Source organism: Rattus norvegicus, chromosome 8 (assembly GCF_036323735.1).
Source record: "Rattus norvegicus strain BN/NHsdMcwi chromosome 8, GRCr8, whole genome shotgun sequence".
Lineage (NCBI taxonomy): Eukaryota > Metazoa > Chordata > Mammalia > Rodentia > Muridae > Rattus > Rattus norvegicus.
The window spans coordinates 65,194,732-65,220,677 of NC_086026.1; the positions used below are offsets into that span (position 1 = coordinate 65,194,732).

At 38.4% G+C, this 25,946-nt stretch overlaps 1 protein-coding gene across 9 annotated transcripts in view; it reads right to left on the bottom strand.

The window, feature by feature from the left end:
• Positions 1-25,946, bottom strand: part of Scaper (S-phase cyclin A-associated protein in the ER) — a 399,452-nt gene that overhangs the window by 365,943 nt on the left and 7,563 nt on the right. For 5 of the 9 annotated variants that reach the window (XM_039082386.2, XM_039082383.2, XM_039082384.2 and 2 more), the window contains exons 2-6: positions 13,784-13,856; positions 10,395-10,458; positions 7,025-7,142; positions 5,760-5,830; positions 2,813-3,025 (exon numbers count right to left, since the gene is read on the bottom strand). In XM_039082386.2, the coding sequence (XP_038938314.1) occupies positions 2,813-3,025; positions 5,760-5,830; positions 7,025-7,142; positions 10,395-10,400 (408 nt within the window). In that variant the 5' untranslated portion in view covers positions 10,401-10,458; positions 13,784-13,856. Of the gene's footprint in view, positions 1-2,812; positions 3,026-5,759; positions 5,831-7,024; positions 7,143-10,394; positions 10,459-13,783; positions 13,857-22,172; positions 22,829-25,946 lie in introns of those variants that run through there. The other 4 variants (NM_001427719.1, XM_008766363.4, XM_063264794.1 and 1 more) reach the window with 2 other exon arrangements.

A 25,946-nucleotide genomic window follows, 5' to 3' on the forward strand; every position in this document is an offset into this window, starting at 1 on the left:
TGACAGTGGCTAGACTGTCCTATAAGCCTGTGTGTCAGGAGTGCTGTAGACCTGTTTTCCTCTCTTTCAGTCAGTTATGGGGACAGAGTGTTCTGCTTTCGGGCGTGTAGTTTTTCCTCTCTACAGGTCTTCAGCTGTTCCTGTGGGCCTGTGTCTTGAGTTCACCAGGAAGCTTTCTTGCAGTAGAAAAGTTGGTCTTACCTGTGGTCCCGAGGCTCAAGTTCGCTCGCGGGGTGCTGCCCACGGCCTCTCTGCAGCGGCAGCAACCAGGAAGATATGCGCCACCCCTTCCGGGAGCTTCAGTGCACCAGGGTTCCAGATGGCCTTTGGCGTTTTCCTCTGGCGTCTGAGATGTGTGTGCAGAGAGCAGTCTCTTCTGGTTTCCCAGGCTTGTCTGCCTCTCTGAAGGTTTAGCTCTCCCTCCCACGGGATTTGGGTGCAGAGAACTGTTTATCCGGTCTGTTTCCCTCAGGTTCCTGCGGTGTCTCAGGCAGGGGTCCTGCCGCTCCTGGGCCCTCCCCCACGGGAGCCCAGAGGCCTTATACAGTTTCCTCTTGGGCCAGGGATGTGGGCAGGGGTGGGCAGTGTTGGTGGTCTCTTCCGCTCTGCAGCCTCAGGAGTGCCCACCTGACCAGGCGGTTGGGTCTCTCTCTCATGGGGTCTGGGAGCAGAGAGCTGCTGCAGGCCGGGATCCAGGGGTGTGGGACTTCCGGTAAACACAGGACGTGCCTGGTCCTAGAGGAATTCTGCCTCCTCGTGTCCCGAGCTCACCAGGCAGCTTTCTTGCAGCAGAAAAGTTGGTCTTACCTGTGTCCCGAGGCTCAAGTTCGCTCGTGGGGTGCTGCCCACAGGCTCTCTGCAGCGGCAGCAACCAGGAACGGTTATATTTGTTTTAAATGATAGAAATTTACTGTTGTTTTCTGCCTTTCATTCTTTTTCCACTTGCCCACAGATATTCCTCAAGGGGCTAAATGTAGGATGATGTCACAGGTGAGGCAGGTACAGGCGCCCCTTCCACTCTTAATCTACACCTTACATAACCAATCTGTAGAGCTGTAAATTTGCACAAAACTTCAGATAAATGAGTGAGAGAACCAGAAAGAAAAGCCACAATTCCTTACAACAATGTGTTTTCCTCAAACAGCAACACTACAGGGAGGAGCCAATGTTATAGTTATCAGAGCTATGTCTGCAACTGGTCAATCTCACTCCTTTACAGAATGCATTTCACAAGCAAATTTTATTTCATAAATCAGACACTTATTTTAAATCCCAAAAATCAAAGAATCTGTTCATATGATTGAGCTCTAGGAATGACCTAGAAATTATGCAGTCTCAGACGCACATTTTTAGACTCACACTCACATTTAGGCTTCATATACTCACTTTTAGACTCACCCACTTTTAGATTCACACTCACTTTTAGATTCACACTCACTTTTAGATTCACATCCACTTTTAGACACATATATTCCCTTTGCAGAAGCTAAACCCAAAACCAAATACAGCAATGTTTTCTACCACAACATGCTGACTGATTATATTCAAATGATATGATTTTAATTAAAAATATTTTTCTTAGGGCAATAAGATGAGTGAGCAAATTAATGTACTTGCTGTATCTCCTAACAACCTGAGATTGATCCCTAAGACCCACACAATCAAAACAATCAACTTCTACAAGTTGTCCTCTGACTTCCACACATGTGTCATGGTACATAAACACAGACTAAATCTAACTTTTAAAAATACTTTTCTTAAAACAAAAAGGTTTTACGTGGTGATACAATATTCATTGTAACCACTGCACTACATATTTAAATAATTCCAACAATTGTTAATTTCAGAATGTACTTCTGATAACCATATTTTGAACCTAGTATAAAACTTACCTTGACTGTTTCCAGTTAAAGAAGAGATACAAACACTGTTTCAAACTATAACTTTTCTTTGACTCGTCATGCATTGCACAGGCTAAATAATGAGCCATGGTTACCATTAAAATCATGGTTATTTAAAAAATATAAATTCTGTTACCCCTTTAATAAATTCTATGAAAATGTACCATTGACTTTCATAAGATTTTACTAAATAAAAAGTACTATAGAATATAGCTCGTATTTACTAAAGACCAGGTTGTTCGATGAATTTCCAGAATGAGACTCTGTTTAAAGCTCTTACAAACACAGGCTATCTAGAAATCAGAAAACACACCTTTTAGCGATACCCATCCCACCCAGGGTTGTTTATGGTTAGCTATCAATTTATCTTCTCTAACCAGAATGAATTAGGACCATCCTAATTACTTCAGCAGAAAGGGAGCAATTCCCAACTAAAGCATGAAACCAAAGTTCATGAAAATCTCACTTTACTACCAACAGTAACCAAAGAAAATACAGATAGAACTTTTGAAATCCTGTGTGTGCACCTGTGCGTGTGTGTGTGTGTGTGTGTGTGTGTGTGCGCGCGCGCGCGCGCGTGCCCATGTGCGTGGGTGCATGCATTCATGCATACAGCCTCTGATTCCTTCCCTAGGACTATGAGTTAAGACAGTTTTCCACTAAACCTTTCACAGAAAATAAGAAGGCATGTATTACATCAAATAAAAAAAATTAAAAATTTAAAAAACTAAAACTCAAGAAAGCCTCAAGCAATCTTGGAACAGAGATTAAAAAAACAATTCTCATTACAGGTAATGAAATAAAAATTATATAATTAAAACTCAAAACAATTGAAGCAAACGAGTCAAATATAGGAAACCTTTTAAAGCATCTGACTTTAGATGAATGACAAGCTGCAAAGCACACCTTACCTTACATTCTACCACACTCTGATCTGATTCACAAGTCACATAGATTTCATCTACTGCCCGGCGAAGATTGTCAAAAAGAAATGCCCAATAGCGAGCTCTTAGGTCAATTTTCCGTGGGTGCCTTGTTTTTGTCGGACTTTTATCAAAATGTTTCTCTCCAGTTGTGGATGTTATTTTACATTCTACTGAAGTATTCTGATGAAATAAATGAAACTATTAAAAAGGCAAGTAAAAGGCTTCTAGCAGCTAATTTTTTTTAATAAAGCAATCTTTCAGTATGAATTTTTAAAACATTCTTTTCAGCTTTTTTTTTTTTTTTTTTCGGAGCTGGGGACCGAACCCAGGGCCTTGCTAGGGCCTTGCTCTTGCTAGGCAAGCGCTCTACCTCTGAGCTAAATCCCCAACCCCATCTTTTCAGCTTTTACCACACTCAAATCCATCAAATAAATGTCTGCCCTAAACAAGAGGCAGGTTTTTCTAGTAAAACTCCAGCATGGAGGGGGAAGGAAGCCCCAAAGCTCCACCCTTAGCAGAGGAGCTCGTAGCAGATAAAGGAAGAATCCATGTGCATGCTCTCACATGCACACATGCCATCAGGCAAGTGTCAAGGCAGAGGACAACTGGTGCAAGTCAGTTTTCTCCTTCTGTCATGTGGGTTCCCAAGATCAAAGTCAAATCATCAGGCTTGTAAGCAAGCACTTTACCCACTGAGTCATATCACCAACCCAGCTGATCGCATTTCTTGTGAGGATACTATTCCTGTGATATTGGCATGATACTTTATGCCCAGCTGAGATGGCAAAAAGATTCTCACCAGATCGAGCTTAGCATCTTAAGATTTCTCTGCCTCCATAACTATATGCCATCTAAATGGCTATTGCTTTTAAATTATTCATTTTGTGGAAATTTGTTACAGTAGGACAATACAGACCAAAAAAAAATGGTTAACACTTAATCTTTGTATTTCTAAAACTGACTCTAATTCATTTCTGTAATGGAATAGCCATCTGACTAAGCGGAGCACTTCAGCAGAAGAGTTCTGTGGGTTTGCTGGCCTTATAACTCTTAGATGCCTTTTTGTGGATACAAAGACTGCTAGTAACCTGTAGTAACAGGTGTTACCTTTGGTAAGTTTAAAATTTTTCTTTTACCCTGATGTTCTAAAGACACTATGAACCAGATCTAAGTACAAATCTACTTTTATTTAAGCTGCTCATCTCCAGTTTATGTTCTAAAGCCCCTGAGAACACACAAGTGAAAACCACTTTCAATGCACCACTGACTCTCTCCTTTTGGAAGCCTGAGAGGACATGTACTAGAAATTCCATCTTGGGTTTCTTCACACCCCATGTCTTCAGTCCTCTCCTACCCTAAGTCCTCCTCCGAGAACCTTCCAGTTCATAAGTTCTTTCACTAATTTCCTCCCAATATGCCATCTGTTTTAGTAATTGTTGATTTCCAAAATTCTACTGATGTTATCTATAAATGTTTGAAATTAATAGTTAACTTTTTTACTTCATAACTTATCAAATTTCCGGTATAGTTACTTTCCTTAAGAACATTAAACATTTATTTACAAATTGTTTTTAGAATAATTTATCTTTTACTTTTCATTACGTAAGGAGTAAATTTTCATTTGTATAAAATATTGACTTATTATATAGCATTTTCTTCATATGTTTTGATATTTTACTTGGCAAACTTATTTTGAGTTTCATATCTTTCATTTTCTAATTTTGCTCAACCTTTAGAGATCATCAACCTGGCCCACTATAGATCTACTTCATGAGGCCTTGTACCAGAGCCTACAGCTCTTTCCCTTAGGAGTCTGGCACAATGAGTCTACAGAGGGTGACTCCTAAAGCAGTCTCCACTGATTTTAGGCATCGCTATAATCAGCTGCATCTCCAACTGGGGATCTTATCTGACTTTGACAGGGTGTGTCTTTTGCAATCTAATAATGCCCACTTCTGGAGTTCAGGCCTAAGTTTTCAAATCAGACCGTGAATTTATTTCTCACCACAAATGGCATCCAGCCTCTTTATTTCATTAGAACTCTTCTTATAGCTTTGACTACTTAGTTTGTGTCCTCAACTCCACTTACTTCTGAATAGAAAGTTTTGTTTCCTTTCTATCTGCAAATATTTATCTTATTTTAAAATATTCTTTATTCATATATAAAAAATTGTCATTGATGCTTCTGTAAGGTGGCCTTTGTGAACTCACAATAACATGATTTAAACTCCATTTTCCTTATATCAAGTTTTGGGTTTATATAAACATATCTAATAATATCAAGTTAAAATAACAAGTGTAAAAAGAAAAGGCTATGGAAAAACTAACTATAATTATCCTGATCATTTTTAAAATAAGATGTAGGGCTGGATTCTATACAGCTTTAATAAATCTATTTGGAAACTTTTAGACTTAACTAAATCTCAACTTCTACAACAAAAAGCATCATTACTTAAAGAAAGAATATCATAAATCCTTAAATATGAAAGATGAAAAGAAGCTGAGGTTATAAACTGGAAAACTGGCACGGTGGACTGAAATATTGGCTGGCTGTTTCCCTTCAGACAGTAACATCACTTTCTTGTTGACATTGTTGGAGGTTACACACACATGTACGGGTGTTTGCTCCTATGTACACACAGGTAGAGACCAAAGGAGCAGCACATGTGACCTTACTACTATTCACTTTATTCCTTTTAAGAAAAGGCTTCTCAGTAAGACTGATATATTAATTACTTAGTATATGTTAATTACTTAGGACTAGACATATAGTAAACACAGAATCCATACTTTTACATTTAAAAATTATATCCTCTATTTTTATAGAAATAAGATATATAATATTCAAATCCTGAAATTTAAATTTGTATAATGGATATTATTTTTGAGAAATAAATTAAAACAAAGTAGATAAAAATTATATATGCTGTACCTGTTTAGTGGTTTTATGAGTGCCTTGAATTGTCCTCTTAGATTTTCCACCAGTTTGACATTTAGGTTTTCCTTCAAGACATAAAAAAGTAAACAGACATATAAATCAAACTAGATAACATGTAACTAAACTCTAAGTAATATATAACATACAGCTAAACAATACAGTGCATCCAAGCATCCCTACTACAGAATTTCTATCCACAAACTACAGAACAGTACAATTTTATTCACTGTCAATGACTATGAACTAATGATGAAAGGGTTTTTTTAATCTCATTTTGCTTTTTAAATCTATGTTCTCAAGTGCTAGAGAATATTTTATTCAAAAGATTTCTTGGGGGGTTGGGGATTTAGCTCAGTGGTAGAGCGCTTGCCTAGCAAGCGCAAGGCCCTGGGTTCAGTCCCCAGCTCTGAAAAAAATGAAAAAGAAAAAAAAACTGAACAAAAGATTTCACAGAGAGGAATCTTCAGCCCTACACATAATTTTCTTTTTAACCAAAACTTTAAACACAACAGCCTAGTACATTCTTAGCTAGCTTGACATAACTTATCATGTAAGGTTGTTCTCAAAGAAAGAGAAAAGGATGTCCAAAGGGAACAGGAGCATCCAGAATCGCCACTAGTTAAACGTAAGACAATCTGGACATCAAGTGAGAGTCAGAGATTATACTCCATTAAATAAGAAATCATGAATCTACACAAATTTAAATTTATAAATACATACATTTTAAAATAAAAGGGAGAGGGGTTGGGGATTTAGCTCAGTGGTAGAGCGCTTACCTAGGAAGCGCAAGGCCCTGGGTTCGGTCCCCAGCTCCGGAAAAAAAAAAAATAAAAGGGAGAAGGGACCACTATTCTTTATATTAGAAAGCTAAATGACAAACACAGAAAAAAAATTATGAAGTTAATAATTCACCATTTCAACTACCAGAGTAATAGCTTAATAATTTCATTATTTCTTAAAACAGCAAATGAACAGTAACACTTTTTAAACAATTTTTGTACAAATCAATTTTATTTAACATGCCAATTTGCTGAAGAATTCTAATTGTGACCATTCAGTTTAAATCTATTTACTCTCTCAAACTAAATATATGCTTATACACTTTGCTTTGTTGTATTTTGTCTAGACAGGGCCTTGTTATATTGTCAAGGCTAGCCTTGAACTCCTAAGCTAATCCTCTTGCCGCCAATCTTCCATTCCACTGGGACTTGGCCTCCCAATTTTCATTAGAGGAAAAAGCTAAATTGTAAAGTACATACCATCATCATCTTTGCTTTCTAGTGGAACACTCCAAGCTATCAGGTTTCTTGCTGTACGACCCTCTTCAGCAACAATTCTCCTCACTTTGTCATGACTATTGGAGCGCTGGAAGGAAGCCTAGATGTATTTAAATAAGTATATTTATGAGATTTTTAGGTACCAATCACCATTTAGTATATATTTATTATTTATTATTCATACTTATTCAGAAAGCAAATACTTAAAATCTAATTTGAGGGGTTTGGGAAATGATTCACTGGAATAAAGTACTTGTTGTACAAGCATGAAAAAAATGAGTTCAAGTCTCCAAAATCCATGTAAAAACTGAGTGAAGTAGAACACAACCATAATCCCAGTGCAGGAAGGAGACCAGCCAACTAGTTGGGTCAAATTAGGAAGTTCCAAGTTTAGTAAGAGACTCTATCTAAAACGATAAGGAAGGGGCAAGCAGATGGCTCAGTAATACTCCAGGCAACAAGTCTGAAGATGTGAGTACAATCCCCATTACCCACATAGTAAGAAGGAATTAGTAGAACAAACTTCCATAGTTGTCTGAAATCCACACAAGTGCTGTGCCACTTGCATGCATATGTGCATGCACAAACAAACAAATATATAATAAATGTAAATTAAAAGAAGAAAAGGCTTGGGTGGTGGCTTACTGTATAAAGTGCTTACTGACACCAAGAAAAAGCAAATTTTTAAGAAAATATCATATTTTTATGTTCCCTGAAAGAATCCTATAGAGAAAAATTTTCAGCTATACGGGTAAAGGGAATAAACATACAAAGTAAATCTATAAATGAGGAACTCAAATTCGATTACCAGAACCCAGGTTAAAAAGTAAAAACAAAACAAAACAAAACAAAACAAAACAAAACAAAACAAAAAGCCTAGGTATGCCAACATACACCAGAATCCCAGCACTGGAAGCAGAAACAGGTAGATCCCAAGGGCTCCTGGCCAACAGGTGAGCCTCAGAGTCAACAAGAAACACTATCTCAACAAACAAGGTGGAAAAAAAGAGCATGACACCCAATGTTGACTTCTGTCCTATACACACACACACACCAACACACACACACACACACACACACACACACACACACACACCCCAACACATACACAAACATGGGTATTTCCAAACATGCAACATAATAACAATGTAGAGAAAGAGAAGAAGAATCTAATGTCAAATTCTGGCCTCCATAACATGCACATCCAAACCAATCTGAAATTTGGAATGTGGTTCATCAGATATTAAGTCTATTTTCAGATTTAAAAACCCTAAAATTAAAACTTTAAATTACATCCAAAACTACTACAGTCTAAAGCTCAAAGAGCTACACCAAGTAGCAGAACTACCACTCTGTACTTATGTCAGAGTCACAACTTACATATAACAAATCAACTGGGTGGAGTAACAATCAAAATCCCAACAAAACAAAGTCCAAAAGAGAACCATGAACGAGAGAATGGACATAAGACACTAAAGGTAAAATCTCTTGGAGTTTTAACTTAAAGGAAAAAAAATGGGATTTTTTTAAGATAGCTTGTTTTTATGCTCATGGGAGGAATATGGTAGAGAGAAAATGTGTTACATGGGGGAAAGGGAATAAACACACTTGCTAAATCAATGAGTAACAAAAATAGTTTCAGTGCACAAATGAATGAACTAACTACTATAACATCCGAACAACTAGAAAAAAATGATCCTACCTACTAAATACTCTGTTCATTTACTAATCCATGTCTTCTCTCCAGAACACTCAACATTCTATTTAATATCTATATTTATATCTCTCACTCTTCTGGCATTAGCCTGAAAATCCCAGAGGCATCTACCTAGTTAATTAAAGCTTTCACAGGAATTTGTTATACTATGCTCTCTAGATTTGCAAAATTCTCAAATCTCTTCTTCACTTACTCTCTTGCTTCCCAAGGAGGTAACACTGCAAAACACTATCATTTAGATTGCCTAAACACAGTTTTAAACAAAAGCGTCTCTATTAACTCTTGGCCAAATGAACAAGTTTAAATAGATGCTTACATTCAGTTCTTTCAGATTAATTACCTTATTCTCCTGTAGGAAGTCTTACAGGTATAGACATCAGGGCATAAAATTCACTATTCCTACATCATATTCTAACTTGAGTCCTCATAAAGTAATAAGCTTCCAAGAACCAAAGCAGATGACCTCACAGTCCCAATACTGTAGTAATACTAAGCTTGAAACTTCAGATTGATGCACCTTTCTCCTATGAAGATTAGCATTACCAAGTTAGTTCTTTTATACTTAATACAGAAAGACACAGTCAGAGAAAAAGCCACCAATTTGAAACTTTGTTTTTACTCTTTATTCTAATATTTAACATGTAAAAGTATTACTATTCATCTTGTATTTGCCTGGAACAGTTTTCAGTTTATATTACAGATATTTTCTGTAACATGATGAATGGGTTCCTTTCAGTAAAAACTCAAAATCTGATCATTTCTAACCACTTAATTCTTATAAACATGTCAGTAGCATAATTCTTTTAATCATCGTAGTATAAGGGCCAAGGCTTGAAATGCAGTCAATGAGTCTCAGATACATCATCACCTTACAGCTGTCTATTTCAACAGCATCCTTACTCAGGCTCAGAGCGCAACAAAATTTTTACTCAAAGTTAAAGAGTGCCACCTAGTGCTACACGGAGATTTTACACAAGCTTTTTTTTTTTTTTTTTTTTTTTTGCACTCAACCAGACTTGTTCAAATAGTTAATGTTTCAAATCTTCAAATCAAAGCAATAAACATGAACATTAAGTTATACTCAAATCCTGCCTGATATACTCTAAGAAATCAAATACTCAGAATACTGACCACAGTCTACATACTTGTGAGATTTACTCCTATCTTCAAATGTACCAAAGGAGAGAGACTTAGGCAAGGGATAAGGGATAAGAATGTTTGCTTTGGTGGCCATCTTAGATTGAACCAGCCTCAGAAGATAGCTTTCATCTGTTTTCCTATCCCACATTCCCCAGGTATCAGACCAAGGCAGCAGCAGTGCCTGAAACAGCAGCTAAGACTGAAGCTACAAGTGACAGACAGATGACAGGGAGTAGGAAAAGAGAAGCAAACAAGCAAGAAAAAAATCTACTGTTGGTTTTTAAAACAACTCTATCATAGTGGCCATCAAGACAGCGCAGTGGGTATAAGCACTTGCTGCCAAGTCCAATGGCCCATTCCATCCCAGGACCCACGTGGTGAGAACAGAGAATCAACTCCTGTAACCTGTTCTCTAACCTCCCCATGAACATACTATGGCACATGTGGACACAGATAAACAAACAAATAAAAAATGATAAAAATAGATGTACTTACCATCATTCTTTAATTCTCTCCAGTGGCAAGATTATTTACCACACAATTCCATGGGTTATAATTCCTAAAATTAAAAAAAAATGGATAAATACATATATCCTTAGTCATAGCTTTATTATAAAATCATATTTAATCATTAAAAGGTAAAAATCTCTTATTTTTCAAGTTCCTCATTACATTAAATACAAAAACTGGAAAAAAAAAACACACTTTATCATCTGTTAGGATACATAAGATAAAGCAGGCTTTAAATATTCCACACTGAATATTTCCTTAATACTCCAAAATATAAAAACAAAATGGGAAACAATGCTAACTACAGGATAAGCATAGTATGTCTTTTTATTTTAACTCTAAACACAAAACACACATATACATTGTATATGCTTGGTTAAAGTTTATTTTTTACTTAATACGTATAAGAGTGTGCCTGATGTATATAATCTGTGCCAAGTATATGTGCTGTAAAGGCCAGAAGAAGGTTTCATACTCTCCTGAAACTAAAATTACAGGGGTTGTACGGACCCTTTAGCTACTAGGAACCAAACCTGAGGCAACAGGTATTCTTTTTTTTTTTTTTAATCTTTATTAACTTGAGTATTTCTTATTTACATTTGGATTGTTATTCCCCTTCCCGGCTTCCGGCCAACATCCCCCAAACCCTCCCCCCTCCCCTTTTATATGGGGGTTCCCCTCCCCATCCTCCCCCCATTACCACCCTCCCCCCAACAATCACGTTCACTGGGGGTTCAGTCTTGGCAGGACCAAGGGCTTCCCCTTCCACTGGTGCTCTTACTAGGCTATTCATTGCTACCTATGAGGTTGGAGCCCAGGGTCAGTTCATGTATAGTCTTTGGGTAGTAGCTTAGTCCCTGGAAGCTCTGGTTGCCTGGCATTGTTGTTCATATGGGGTCTCGAACCCCTTCAAGCTCTTTCAGTCCTTTCTCTGATTCCTTCAACGGGGATCCCGATCTCAGTTCAGTGGATTGCTGCTGGCATTCGCCTATATATTTGCTGTATTCTGGGTATGTCTCTAAGGAGAGATCTACATCCGGTTCCTGTCAGCCTGCAATTCTCTGCTTCATCCATCTTATCTAATTGGGTGGCTGTAAATGTATAGGCCACATGTGGGGCAGGCTCTGAATGGGTGTTCCTTCTGCCTCTGTCCTAAACTTTGCCTCCCTATTCCCTCCCAAGGGTATTCTTGTTCCCCGTTTAAAGAAGGAGTGAAGCATTCACATTTTGGTCATCCCTCTTGAGTTTCATGTGTTCTGTGCATCTAGGGTAATTCGAGCATTTGGGCTAATAGCCACTTATTGAGTGCATACCATGTGTGTTTTTCTGTGATTGGGTTACCTCACTCAGGATGATATTTTCCAGTTCCATCCATTTGCCTATGAATTTCAAAAAGTCATTGTTTTTGATAGCTGAGTAATATTCCATTGTGTAGATGAACCACATTTTCTGTATCCATTCCTCTGTCGAAGAGCATCTGGGTTCTTTCCAGCTTCTGGCTATTATAAATAAGGCTGCTATGAACATAGTGGAGCACGTGCCTTTGTTATATGTTGGGGCATCTTTTGGGTATATGCCCAAGAGAGGTATAGCTGGGTCCTCAGGTAGTTCAATGTCCAATTTTCTGAGGAACTTCCAGACTGATTTCCAGAGTGGTTGTACCAGTCTGCAGTCCCACCAGCAATGGAGGAGTGTTCCTCTTTCTCCACATCCTTGCCAGCATTTGCTGTCATCTGAGTTTTTGATCTTAGCCATTCTCACTGGTGTAAGGTGAAATCTCAGGGTTGTTTTGATTTGTATTTCCCTTATGACTAAAGATGTGGAACATTTCTTTAGGTGTTTCTCAGCCATTCGGCATTCCTCAGCTGTGAATTCTTGTTTAGCTCTGAACCCCATTTTTTAATAGAGTTATTTGTCTCCCGGCAGTCTAACCTCTTGAGTTCTTTGTATATTTTGGATATAAGCCCTCTATCTGTTGTAGGATTGGTAAAGATCTTTTCCCAATCTGTTGGTTGCCGTTTTGTCCTAACAACAGTGCCCTTTGCCTTACAGAAGCTTTGCAGTTTTATGAGATCCCATTTGTCAATTCTTGATCTTAGAGCATAGGCCATTGGTGTTTTGTTCAGGAAATTTTCTCCAGTGCCCATGTGTTCGAGATGCTGCCCTAGTTTTTCTTCTATTAGTTTTAGTGTATCTGGTTTGATGTGGAGGTCCTTGATCCACTTGGACTTAAGCTTGCAACAGGTATTCTTAACTGCTGAGCTGCTCTCTGGTCCCACATTTTATATATTGACCCAATTCAGAATGTTTAACTAAAAGAAAAAGGCTATGAATATTTATCCCAACTGTAAGAAATACATTCTTGCATTCTCTAGTTTATTTCAATTTTAAATAATGTTCATTCAACTTAATAAAGGAAATAATGTGTACCCTCTCCTAAAGAATTTCCATTAAATGGAGGCTAGAGAGATAGTTCAGTTGTTAAGGGAACTTGTAGCTCTTCTAGAGGACACAGGTTCAGGTCCATTCATAGTGACTAACTCCCTCTTCTGACTTCCATAGACACCAGGCACACACATGGTATACACATACATGTAGCAAACTCATTAACATAAAATAAAAATAAATCTTAAAAAAATTCCATAAACTGAAATGTATCTAGATATTGTAATCACCCTTTTATGTACGTATCCACATAGAACAGACCTTACCTTTCAGCAAATCTATTTAATGTAGTCACGTTTTCACTTAAAAAAATGCAAAGCAGAAAACTAGACTGTGTGTGTGTGTGTGTGTGTGTGTGTTAGTGCGCACTCCTAACACTGTAACAAGTACCACTGATCAAAAGGAAGCAATAATAAGACCAAATATTCTAAAAGCCTAGGTCATTTAGCCTCAGTCAAGTGAATATGCTCCTTTAAAACACACTTCGCAGGCTGGGGTATGGCCTGATTGGACAGTACCTGCCTAGTGTGCTTGGGACCCTGGATTCAGATACCTGCAGTACAACAAATATAGTTTTAAAGCAGCATCTCCAATGCAACCTTATGCACACATGTGCAAACATATGCACACACACACAACTTAAACACAAATGCTCATAATAGCATTATTAACCAATAATCAAAATGACATACATACCTATTAGCTAAATATTAAACACAATGTGATATAACCAAACAATATAATAATTATTTGGCTGTAAAGGGACATTAAGTTCCCATGTTTCAACACAGATGAACTTTGAAAATATTATACACTGTGAAAAATTATAAAAGATTGCATTTTACATGATTTCATTTATATGGACTGTCCAGAATAATTAAATCCATGGAGTTAAAAGAGAGAGGAATAGAGAGAAAAATGGAAGTTACCTTAAATGAGAACAGGTTATCTTTCAGGGTAATCACAATGTCCCAAAATCCACGGTGGTATAAAAACACAGCTCTGTAAAAACATTATACATGAGTTTTAAGTATGTGTATGACACAGTATATGACTTAGGCATAGGTAAATTGCTGTATTTTTTCAGTGTATTGACCATGTACACAAACTTCCAACTCCACTCCATCTCACTCAGTTGAAACATGGTCTTCAGTCACCTAGCCCATCTCAGTTTTCTCCCATTCTTTACAGCTCCTTCCCAGTACTCATTCCATCTCAGTCACACTGGCCTCTTTATGTTTCTTAGGACATGAGCCTCAGAGGTTTATGCTTGGGCCTCTCTCTACCTATGCCAATTGTGACTTTCTCAGTGAGCCCTTTTAAAATTGGATCCTCCCAAACAAGCAAGGGCTGTGGAAGTTCATCACCACCAGATGAGTCTATGAAAAATAAAAGGTGCTAACCACATGGAAATTAAAGCAACCATAGTGACAGCATAAAAGAACTTTTAACTCTAACAAGAAAGGTGAAATATAAACAAACATTAAAAATAACTGAATCTGAGTGAGTGACACATGTAATTCCAGATCCTCAGGAAACTTAGAAAGAAGGATCACCTGAGGCCAGAAGTTCAGTACCAGTCTTGACAACAGAGCAAACTTTGTCTCAAAAACCTAAATAAAAAAGCTAACAACTCCAACAATTTATTAAGAGATAGACAATATAAGGAAAATGTAAACTGTCACGTCATTAACATAAGTGCTAATGCAACTTTATTTTTTTACTTATTGTTTTTGCCTAGTGGGTTTTTTAGTTATTATTTTCCTTTCTGTTGTTAGTTTGTGGGGGTTTTTTTTGAGGAGGTGGGGGTTGAGACAGGGTCTCTGTAGGCCAAGCTGACCTAGAATTCATAGAGATTCGATTTCCTCTGTCTCCCAACTGACAGGATTAAAAGCATGCTACACCAAGCCTGAATGTTTTTTGCTTTCTTGGAAGGTCTTGCTATTTTACCAAAGCTAGCTTCTAATATGTAGTCCACCTGCCTTGGCTTCCTGAGTGCTGAAATTAGAGGCATAAGTGAATTGAAATTAAATTTGTAGCAACACTATAAATTTTTAGAACACACTATAACTACAGGATGTTTTATGTAAGCCTATAGTAACCACGAAGAAAAATCTATAGTAGATATGCAATAAAAAAAAATTTAAAAAAATCAAAACTTACCATTACTTAAAAAAAAAAATAAAGTCACAAAGGAAACTATTAAGAGAGAATCTGAAAGTGAAAAAAACTACAAATCAGAACAAAATTATAGTAGTAAGGGTCTTTCTATTATTAATTGTAAATGGATTACATTCCCCAATCAAACAAGAATAGCTAAATGAATTTTTTAAAAAAATCAACAACATTCTGCCCATAAGCAACCTTAGCTCTCAAGAAGGAAATAGGCTTAAAGTGGAAAGGCTGAAGAAGACAGTCCATGTAAACGACATCCTAAACAAAGCAGAGGTATTTTACCAGACAAAACAGATTTTAAGTCAAAAACTGCCGCAAAAAGTCATGATATGTTAATAAGAAGTCAATTCATCAAGAAAACATAATGATTATAAATATATACCAAACTCACAGTACCAAAAAATAGGCAAATGTTAACACAATTGAAGGCAAAATTACAGTGAAATAATACTAAGGACTCCAATATTCCACATTTTAAAAAGTATTTACTTCTTCACTGGGGACACGCATGCATGCCACAGCAATTCTCTCCATCCACCAAGAGGGTATTAAGAGATCAGCGTCTTACCTATTGAGCCCTCCCACTTTAAAGAAAGATCACCCATTAAGGAAAAATACTACAAATCAAATGAACCTACCAAACATATTTAGAATATTATACTAAACAGCAGAGTAAACACTATTTTTAACCACAAATAGAACATTTTCTAGGATAGATTACATGTTAAGCCACAAAACAAGTGTTAAAAAGTTCAAAATTGTAAGTAGCAATAATTTATTTCTGACCATAGATGGTATGAAACTATCATCAAAATCAGTGATGAGAAATTTTTAAAATTCAAAAAAATATGTGAAAACTGAGCAACATATTCCCCCAACCACATATCCCCCAACAACATATTCCCCCAACCACATATCCCCCAACCACATATCCCCAATAACATATTCCCCAACAACATATCCCCCAACAACATATCCCCAATAACATATCCCCCAACAACATATCCCCAACAATATATCCCCCAACAACATATCCCCCAACAACATATCCCCCAACCACATATCCCCAATAACATATCCCCAATAATATATTCCCCAACAACATATCCCCCAATAACATATCCCCCAACAACATATCCCCCAACAACATATAGGTTAAATAAATCAAAGGAGAAATAATAAAATACCATGGGATAAACTAAAATTGAAATATAAATAGCAAAGCATATGTCAAAACCATGAAACAGTCTTAGAATATGCTTTTATGCCTTTCCCAGGTACAGCAGACAGGAGTGAGTTTACTTCAGATTATTCATTATAATTGGCTATTGTTATTTGTTGATTTGCCTCTATGGAAAAACATGTTTTTGCCGTGTATGACTTGCCCACCACATGAGCTTGCCCTGTGGTTGTACACTTTACTCATTTGTACATGTGTGCTCATATGATTCCTCTTTACCCAGAGTATAACTATCTGATGCTCTGAATAAAGTTGACTATTGTATAAGACTTTAGTCCCCCTCATCTAACAGCTCTATTCTCCCAAGCTCCATCATCTCTAGAGCAGTAAACACATATGAACATGACAAAAGCATTTCTAAAAGGAAATTTTAAAACAATGAATAACTAATTGGAGGAGGAGGAAGGGGAGGAAGAGGAGGAAGAGGAGAAGAAAGAGGAGGAAGAAGAGGAGAAGCAGAAGCAGCAGAAGCAGCAGCAGCAGGAGGAGGAGGAGGAGGAGAAGAGGAGGAGGAGAAAGAGGAGGAGGACAAAGAAAAAGGAGGAGGAGGAGGAGGAGAAGAAGAAGAAGAAGAAGAAGAAGAAGACGAAGAAGACGACAAAGAAGAAAAAAGACAAAGAAGAAAAAGAAGCAGAAGCAGCAGCAGTAACCTAACTATACAACCCAAGAACTGAGAGAAGGATCAAAACTCAAAAACATCAAAAAGAAAACTAAAAATCAAAATGAAACTTAACTTTTAACAAGTCCAGAAAACAGGTTAAGATCAAAGTTCATGTTTCAAAAGAAAGAGAAAAATGCCTGATTAGACCAAGAAATCTGGCAGGAAACTAGAAACAAAAACTGAAGCAGAAGCCATGGAAGAACATTGCTTACTGGCTTCCCATGGCTTGTTTCTTCTACCACCTAGGACCACCGGCTCAGGGGTAGTACCACCTCCCAGTGGGCTGGGCCCCCTCTTGTCAATCATTAATCAAGAAATACCTCATGTGGGCCCCCTAACAATTGGAGTGGGGGCTGTCTCTGACTCTGTTACCCCCTTTTGGATCCCTTTTCCCTAGCTAGGCTGCCTGGTCTGGCTTCAGTGGGAGAGAATGATGCCTCTAGTCCTGCTGCTACTTGATGTGCCAGGGGAGGTTGGTACCCAAGAGGAGTATTCGAGGAAGATGGTTGTGAGAGTGGGACTGGGAGAGGCAGGGAGGGTAGCTGTGATCTGGATGTGAAGTGAATAAATTAATATTAGATAGATAGATAGATAGATAGATAGATAGATAGGCAGGCAGGCAAGCAGACAGACAGACAGACATATAGATATAGACACAGAAACAAACAGATAGTTAAAATACCCCACAGATTTGCCTATAGGCAATCTGATAAAGCTATTTTTTTCAATTGGGTTTTCTCTAGTCCATTGGTTTTCAACTCTCCTAATGCTGCAACCCTTTAATACAGTTTCTCATATTGTGGTAACTCCCCACCATTAACTCATTTTCATTGCTACTTCATAATTGTAAGTTTGCCATTATGAATCATAACGTAAGTATTTTTGGAGGCAGAGGTTTGCCAAAGGTGCCATGACCCACAGGTTGAAAATCTTTCAACCTTAAAAAAAAGAAAATCTTGTCATGTTCAACAACACAGACGAATCTGGAAAATATTATGCTAAGAAAAAAGCCAAGCACATAAAAATAAATATTGTGTGATCTTATTTTGAAATACAAAATACCTGATGTCATAGAAGCAGAGAGAAGATTGGTTTAATAGCCAGGAACTAGAAGACTGGAGCGAGAACTAGGAAGCTTTAATTGTCAATCTAGAATCACTAGGAAGACAGTTTTGAATGGGATTATCTATACTGGGTTGGACTGTAGACACATCTGTGCAGAATTGTCTGAATTATGTGATGTGGATGACCCAACCCACTGTAGATGGCCCATTTCCCTTGGCACTTGTTGCCAAGTCTCAAGACCAGAGCAGGATTCCTAGAATCCATATAGTAAGAGGAAAGAATCAACTCTGGCAGCTTATCTTCTGATCTCAAGTGTGAACACATATGCACAGAAATGTAAAAGAAAAAAACTTTAAAGCTACCAATTCTTCAAACACAGCTCAAAGTCATCTTCATGAAGGTGAATTGTGGTGTTTGTGTTTTTTGTTTTGTTTTTGCAGTTCTGAGGATCAAACCTTACACACACACACACACACACACACACACACACACACACACACACACACACACACGAACTCCAGAAGCTGGGACCACATATAATTTTGGATTAGTCCATCCAAAATTGCAGCATCAAAGTGGGAGAGGCTCATGAAGTCCCACCCATCTGAGAAGCTATCTGGCAGGTGGTGACTGCAGAAGAAAGTAAAGTAAGTAGTGGTATAGCTGGGTCCTCAGGTAGAACTATTTCCAATTTTCTGAGGAACTGCCAGACTGATTTCCAAAGTGGTTGTACCAGCTTGCAGTCCAAACAGCAATGGAGGAGTGTTCCTCTTTCTCCACATCCTTGCCAGTATTTGCATTTTTGATCATAGCCATTCTGATTAGTATGACGTGGAATCTCAGGGTCATATTGATTTTCATTTCCCTGATGACTAAGGATGTTGAACATTTCCTTAAGTGCTTCTCAGCCATTCGAGATTCCTCAGTTGAGAATCCTCTGTTTAGCTCCATACCCCATTTTTAATGGGGTTATTTGGTTCTCTGGAGTCTAACTTCTTGAGTTCTTTGTATATTTTGGATAGTAACCCTTTAATAGATATAGAGTTGGTAGATAGGCATGGCCCCAGTTGAGGGATAGGGCCACCCACCCATCTCAAAATTTTTAACCCAGAAATGTTCCTGTCCAAATGAAAGACAGGGACAAAAAAATGGAACAGAGACTGAAGAAATTGCCATCCAGAGACTGCCACACTAGTGCTGTTGCCATGAAGTGCTTACTGTCAGGAACCTGATATGGCTGTTCTCCAAGAGGTTCTACCAGCACTTGACCCAATACAGATGCAGATACTCACAGCCAACCATCAGACTGAGCTCAGGAACCCCAATAGAAGAGCTAGGGGAAGGACTGAAGGAGCAGAAGGGGGTTGCATATTCCCCATAGGAAGAACAATATCAATAACCAGACTACCCAGAGCTCCCAGAAACTAAACCACCAACCAAAGAGTATACATGGAGGGATCCATAGCTCCAGATACATGTATGTAGCAGAGGATGGCCTTACCTGACATCAGTGGGAGGGGAAGCCCTTGTTCCTGTAGAAGTTTGATGCCCCAGCATAGGGGTATGCTAGACTGGTGAGGCGTGAGTAAGTTGAGTGGGTGGATGAGTACCCTCATAGAGAAGGGGAGAGGGGAGAGGGAAGATGGGATGGAGGGGTTGTGGAGGAATAAACTGGAAGGGAAATATCATTCAAAATTTAAAATAAATAAATAAATAAATGGATGAATGAATGAATGAATGGTGAATTGGTTGGAGGGATTGAGACCGGACATAAACCTCCTGAAGAATATACAACAAATGGGCTGGGGGGATGGCTCAATGGTTAAGAGCACTCTTTACTCTTCCAGAAAACCCAGGTTCAATTGCCAGCACCCACATAGAGGCTTAAAATCATTTATAACTCCAGTTCCAAGGGAATCAGTTCCCTCCTCTGGTTTCTGTAGGCACTGCACGGATGTACACAGTGTAGAGACATAAATGTTGGCTAACCACTCAGACATAAAATAAAAATTACAGAAAAAAAACGAATGTTTTACAGATGGAGTAGTGGCTCACAGTTATTGTAAATCTGTCACTGTTTAAAAACTATTCACTTAGAGTGGGTACATTTTTCTCAGATGAATTATACCTCAATATTTTTAAAGGGAACAATAGTTGGAAAAACTAATAGTTAACCCTATTACAAATCTATCAAGAGAACTATATATGGAGATACATGTATTCTGAAATAAACTCATACATCAGGGAGGAGTATACACTGTGGGAACAACTTCCAATTTAGTTATTTACCATTATCATAATTATGCAATTTTAGATATGTTATTATTCCCTCAGGATTTTTTCCCTTCCACAATATAAAATAACTTCTTTAAAAAGTTAAATGATAGTGTGCTAGAATGAAAATTTCCACCAGATGACACATAGATACCCTAATAGTTTCTGAAATATTACAGAAAACCAGTCACATAATAAATGTTGCCCTCTTTCTCCCAATTCCCTCATATTTCAAGGCCCTGCGGGTCAATATCTGAAGACCTCTCCCCTAATGGGGTCCCTTAGACTGGGCACTCAAAAGATTCTGTGAGAAAGAAAAAACACTGCATGGCTCACGGTTAAGCAGAAATATCTCCTTTCAGTGATTCCAGAACCAGTCTATGAAGATGTGTACTCTACAAGCCTTCCCAATAAAGACAGCTTTAGTGTACACACGATTTGCAAGCAGACACAAAAACCTATGACCATGAACTTAGCTGTAAGGGAAGAGAGAAGAATGTGGTACCCACTGAAAGACAGAGCTGACAGCCACAGGAAATAGTGAAAAGAATGTGATCTCTAACGTCCGGCTCACACGTGCCTAAGACTGCCGTGTACAGATTATACAACCTTTAGGAAAGTTATCTAATTGCTTTAACTTCTAGTTCACAATTAAATATTGAGAGTAAAATACCTACCCCATCCACTTATTTTCAAAAGCAATGAAATTTTGTGTGAAGAACCTAACACAAAACCACCACTCAAAACCTGGTAACTGTATAATACACAGATTATAAGGGACTGTTCACCAATGGTTTCCTGATTCTCTAAACTATAACTGCCCTACAAGTACAAACACCAAAGACCTATAATTATTAAATTTAAATACACTTTCAAAAAACAGAGTAAGAATGGCTCAAAATTGAATCATAACCTCTTAAATCCTACCAGCTTCTAATTTATTCCAATCTTATCATTGTGCCTTGAACACTAATGTTCAAGTTGGTACTTAATAGATCATTATCTCTATCTCCAAACTGAAATCAATCACAGTGCTGGGGCTGAAGAAATCTAAGTAAAAGGGCAGCCTGGGCTACATAGTAAAACCTTGTTTCAAAAGAAAAATTCATAATTTTCTTTCTTCTAGGAAAATCTAAGATAGTTCTTTGCACCAAAAGAAAACTACTGTAATATGTGCACTAATAAACACTAGTAGGTAATATATGCTTCACAACAGAGCATCTCAAGATTACAAGGGTCTCTGGGAAGTAATTTCTTTAGTGACATGGATTTTTAAAAAGAATTTAAAGAGAGCAAAACAGTGAAACACATTTCAAATTAAAATAGTAGCACTATGTAGGTCATGTCCTCATTTCTACAAAAAAGATACTCAAATTACTAGCAAGCACAGGAAAAGACGTTCAAATCACTAGCCACTAGGAAAACAAATCAAAACCACAATGACATATCACTTCATATCACCCACGTATCTACAGTCAAAAGGAGAACAAGAGTGTCAAAGGGAACAGAGAAACTGGAACCTTCCCCACTGCAGCAGAGTGTAAACTGGTAGAGCTGACCTACCACAGCACTCATTCAGCAGTTTCTCAATGAGTTAAACCATACACTTGCCATACAACCCAACAATTCCATTCTTGTACTTACTCACAAGGAATGAAAACACAGCATCACACAAAGGTTCAGACTGTCCACAAGAGGAATGCCCTAACAACTAAAAATATAGACATACAGACAACCAAGAATTGTCCAACATGTAAATAAAATGTGGGATACCTACACAAGGGAATGCTAGTTACTCATAAAAAGGAATAAAGTGCTAGTACATGCTGTGGTATAAACAGTTCTTTAAAATGTACCAAACAGAAGCTACAAGATACAATAGACTGTATATTAATTTCATTACGGTGCTATGTCTCTGTCATATGGCAAATCCACAAGTTAGTATTCAGCTGGGATTAGAGGTCACGGAGGTCTGGGGCAAAGCAGTGTCTTCTAGACATGACAGGAGCACTGTACTCATGCACCCACAGCAGCTGTGGTTGCCTGCATTATGACCTGAACAACATAAAGCCAGTCAACATTCTAGCACAGAGTGGGAAGTATCATGAACTCCCACTGCTGAGAAGCTATGATTACTAAATGGCTTCTAGGGGAGTCAGTTTTCTTTGATGGTATAGCTCAACCCCACTCCAGTAAATGGCCCCATATCCAGGAATTATAGGCAGCACAAATTGGAGTCAGTGAGCCATGAAAAATAAATAAAATATTAGAAAGAGAACACAAAATTAGGGGGAGTAAGGAGATGAGTGGGTATTTTTTAAAAAGTCAATATTTTCCTGAGTTTGGTATTTAATTTTGTTATAAATATATTCAAAAGCTATCAATAATTCTTCAAGAGTTTGGTGAGTACAAACTTAAGTGTATTAGAGCAAAAATGAGTATCTTTAAGAGTAATACTGAGGGCTGGGGATTTAGCTCAGTGGTAGAGCGCTTACCTAGGAAGCGCAAGGCCCTGGGTTCGGTCCCCAGCTCCGAAAAAAAGAACCAAAAAAAAAAAAAAAAGAGTAATACTGAAAGTTTGTAATTCCTTATTGTTTAAAGAGGTTTTCCACACCCGCGGATCCCGGCCCGCAGCAGCTCTCTGCTCCCAGACCCGGTGAGAGAGAGACCCAACCGCCTGGTCAGGTGGGCACTCCTGAGGCTGCAGAGCGGAAGAGACCACCAACACTGCTCACCCCTGCCCACATCCCTGGCCCAAGAGGAAACTGTATAAGGCCTCTGGGCTCCCGTGGGGGAGGGCCCAGGATCGGCAGGACCCCTGCGCCTGAGACACCGCCGGACCCTGAAGGAAACAGACCGGATAAACAGTTCTCTGCACCCAAATCCCGTGGGAGGGAGAGCTAAACCTTCAGAGAGGCAGACAGGCCTGGGAAACCAGAAGAGACTGCTCCCTGCACACACATCTCGGACGCCAGAGGAAAAAGCCAAAGACCATCTGGAACCCTGGTGCACTGAAGCTCCCGGAAGGGGCGGCACAGGTCTTCCTGGTTGCTGCCGCTGCAGAGAGCCCCTGGACAGCACCCCACGAGCAAACCTGAGCCTCGGGACCACAGGTAAGACCAAATTTTCTGCTGCAAGAAAGCTGCCTGGTGAACTCAAGACACAGGCCCACAGGAACGGCTGAAGACCTGTAGAGAGGAAAAACTACACGCCCGAAAGCAGAACACTCTGTCCCCATAACTGACTGAAAGAGAGGAAAAGAGGTCTACAGCACTCCTGACACACAGGCTTATAGGACAGTCTAGCCACTGTCAGAAATAGCAAAACAAAGTAACACTAGAGATAATCTGATGGCGAGAGGCAAGCGCAGGAACCCAAGCAACAGAAACCAAGACTACATGGCATCATCGGAGCCCAATTCTCCCACCAAAACAAACATGGAATATCCAAACACACCAGAAAAGCAAGATCTAGTTTCAAAATCATATTTGATCATGATGCTGGAGGACTTCAAGAAAGACTTGAACACACTTAGGGAAGCACAGGAAAACATTAATAAACAAGTAAAAGCCTACAGAGAGGAATCGCAAAAATCCCTGAAAGAATTCCAGGAAAACACAATCAAACAGTTGAAGGAATTAAAAATGGAAATAGAAGCAATCAAGAAAGAACACATGGAAACAACCCTGGATATAGAAAACCAAAAGAAGAGACAAGGAGCTGTAGATACAAGCTTCACCAACAGAATACAAGAGATGGAAGAGAGAATCTCAGGAGCAGAAGATTCCATAGAAATCATTGACTCAACTGTCAAAGATAATGTAAAGCGGAAAAAGCTACTGTTCCAAAACATACAGGAAATCCAGGACTCAATGAGAAGATCAAACCTAAGGATAATAGGTATAGAAGAGAGTGAAGACTCCCAGCTCAAAGGACCAGTAAATATCTTCAACAAAATCATAGAAGAAAACTTCCCTAACCTAAAAAAAGAGATACCCATAGACATACAAGAAGCCTACAGAACTCCAAATAGATTGGACCAGAAAAGAAACACCTCCCGTCACATAATTGTCAAAACACCAAACGCACAAAATAAAGAAAGAATATTAAAAGCAGTAAGGGAAAAAGGTCAAGTAACATATAAAGGGAGACCTATCAGAATCACACCAGACTTCTCGCCAGAAACTATGAAGGCCAGAAGATCCTGGACTGATGTTATACAGACCCTAAGAGAACACAAATGCCAGCCCAGATTACTGTATCCAGCAAAACTGTCAATTAACATTGATGGAGAAACCAAGATATTCCATGACAAAACCAAATTTACACAATATCTTTCTACAAATCCAGCACTACAAAGGATAATAAATGGTAAAGCCCAACATAAGGAGGCAAGCTATACCCTAGAAGAAGCAAGAAACTAATCGTCTTGGCAACAAAACAAAGAGAATGAAAGCACACAAACATAACCTCACTTCCAAATATGAATATAACGGGAAGCAATAATCACTATTCCTTAATATCTCTCAATATCAATGGCCTCAACTCCCCAATAAAAAGACATAGATTAACAAACTGGATACGCAACGAGGACCCTGCATTCTGCTGCCTACAGGAAACACACCTCAGAGACAAAGACAGACACTACCTCAGAGTGAAAGGCTGGAAAACAACTTTCCAAGCAAATGGTCAGAAGAAGCAAGCTGGAGTAGCCATTCTAATATCAAATAAAATCAATTTCCAACTAAAAGCCATCAAAAAAGATAAGGAAGGACACTTCATATTCATCAAAGGAAAAATCAACCAAGATGAACTCTCAATCCTAAATATCTATGCCCCAAATAAAAGGGCACCTACATACGTAAAAGAAACCTTACTAAAGCTCAAAACACACATTGCACCTCACACAATAATAGTGGGAGATTTCAACACCCCACTCTCATCAATGGACAGATCATGGAAACAGAAATTAAACAGTGATGTAGACAGACTAAGAGAAGTCATGAGCCAAATGGACTTAACGGATATTTATAGAACATTCTATCCTAAAGCAAAAGGATATACCTTCTTCTCAGCTCCTCATGGTACTTTCTCCAAAATTGACCATATAATTGGTCAAAAAACGGGCCTCAACAGGTACAGAAAGATAGAAATAATCCCATGCGTGCTATCGGACCACCACGGCCTAAAACTGGTCTTCAATAACAATAAGGGAAGAATGCCCACATATACGTGGAAATTGAACAATGCTCTACTCAATGATAACCTGGTCAAGGAAGAAATAAAGAAAGAAATTAAAAACTTTTTAGAATTTAATGAAAATGAAGATACAACATACTCAAACTTATGGGACACAATGAAAGCTGTGCTAAGAGGAAAACTCATAGCGCTGAGTGCCTGCAGAAAGAAACAGGAAAGAGCATATGTCAGCAGCTTGACAGCACACCTAAAAGCTCTAGAACAAAAAGAAGCAAATACACCCAGGAGGAGTAGAAGGCAGGAAATAATCAAACTCAGAGCTGAAATCAACCAAGTAGAAACAAAAAGGACCATAGAAAGAATCAACAGAACCAAAAGTTGGTTCTTTGAGAAAATCAACAAGATAGATAAACCCTTAGCCAGACTAACGAGAGGACACAGAGAGTGTGTCCAAATTAGCAAAATCAGAAATGAAAAG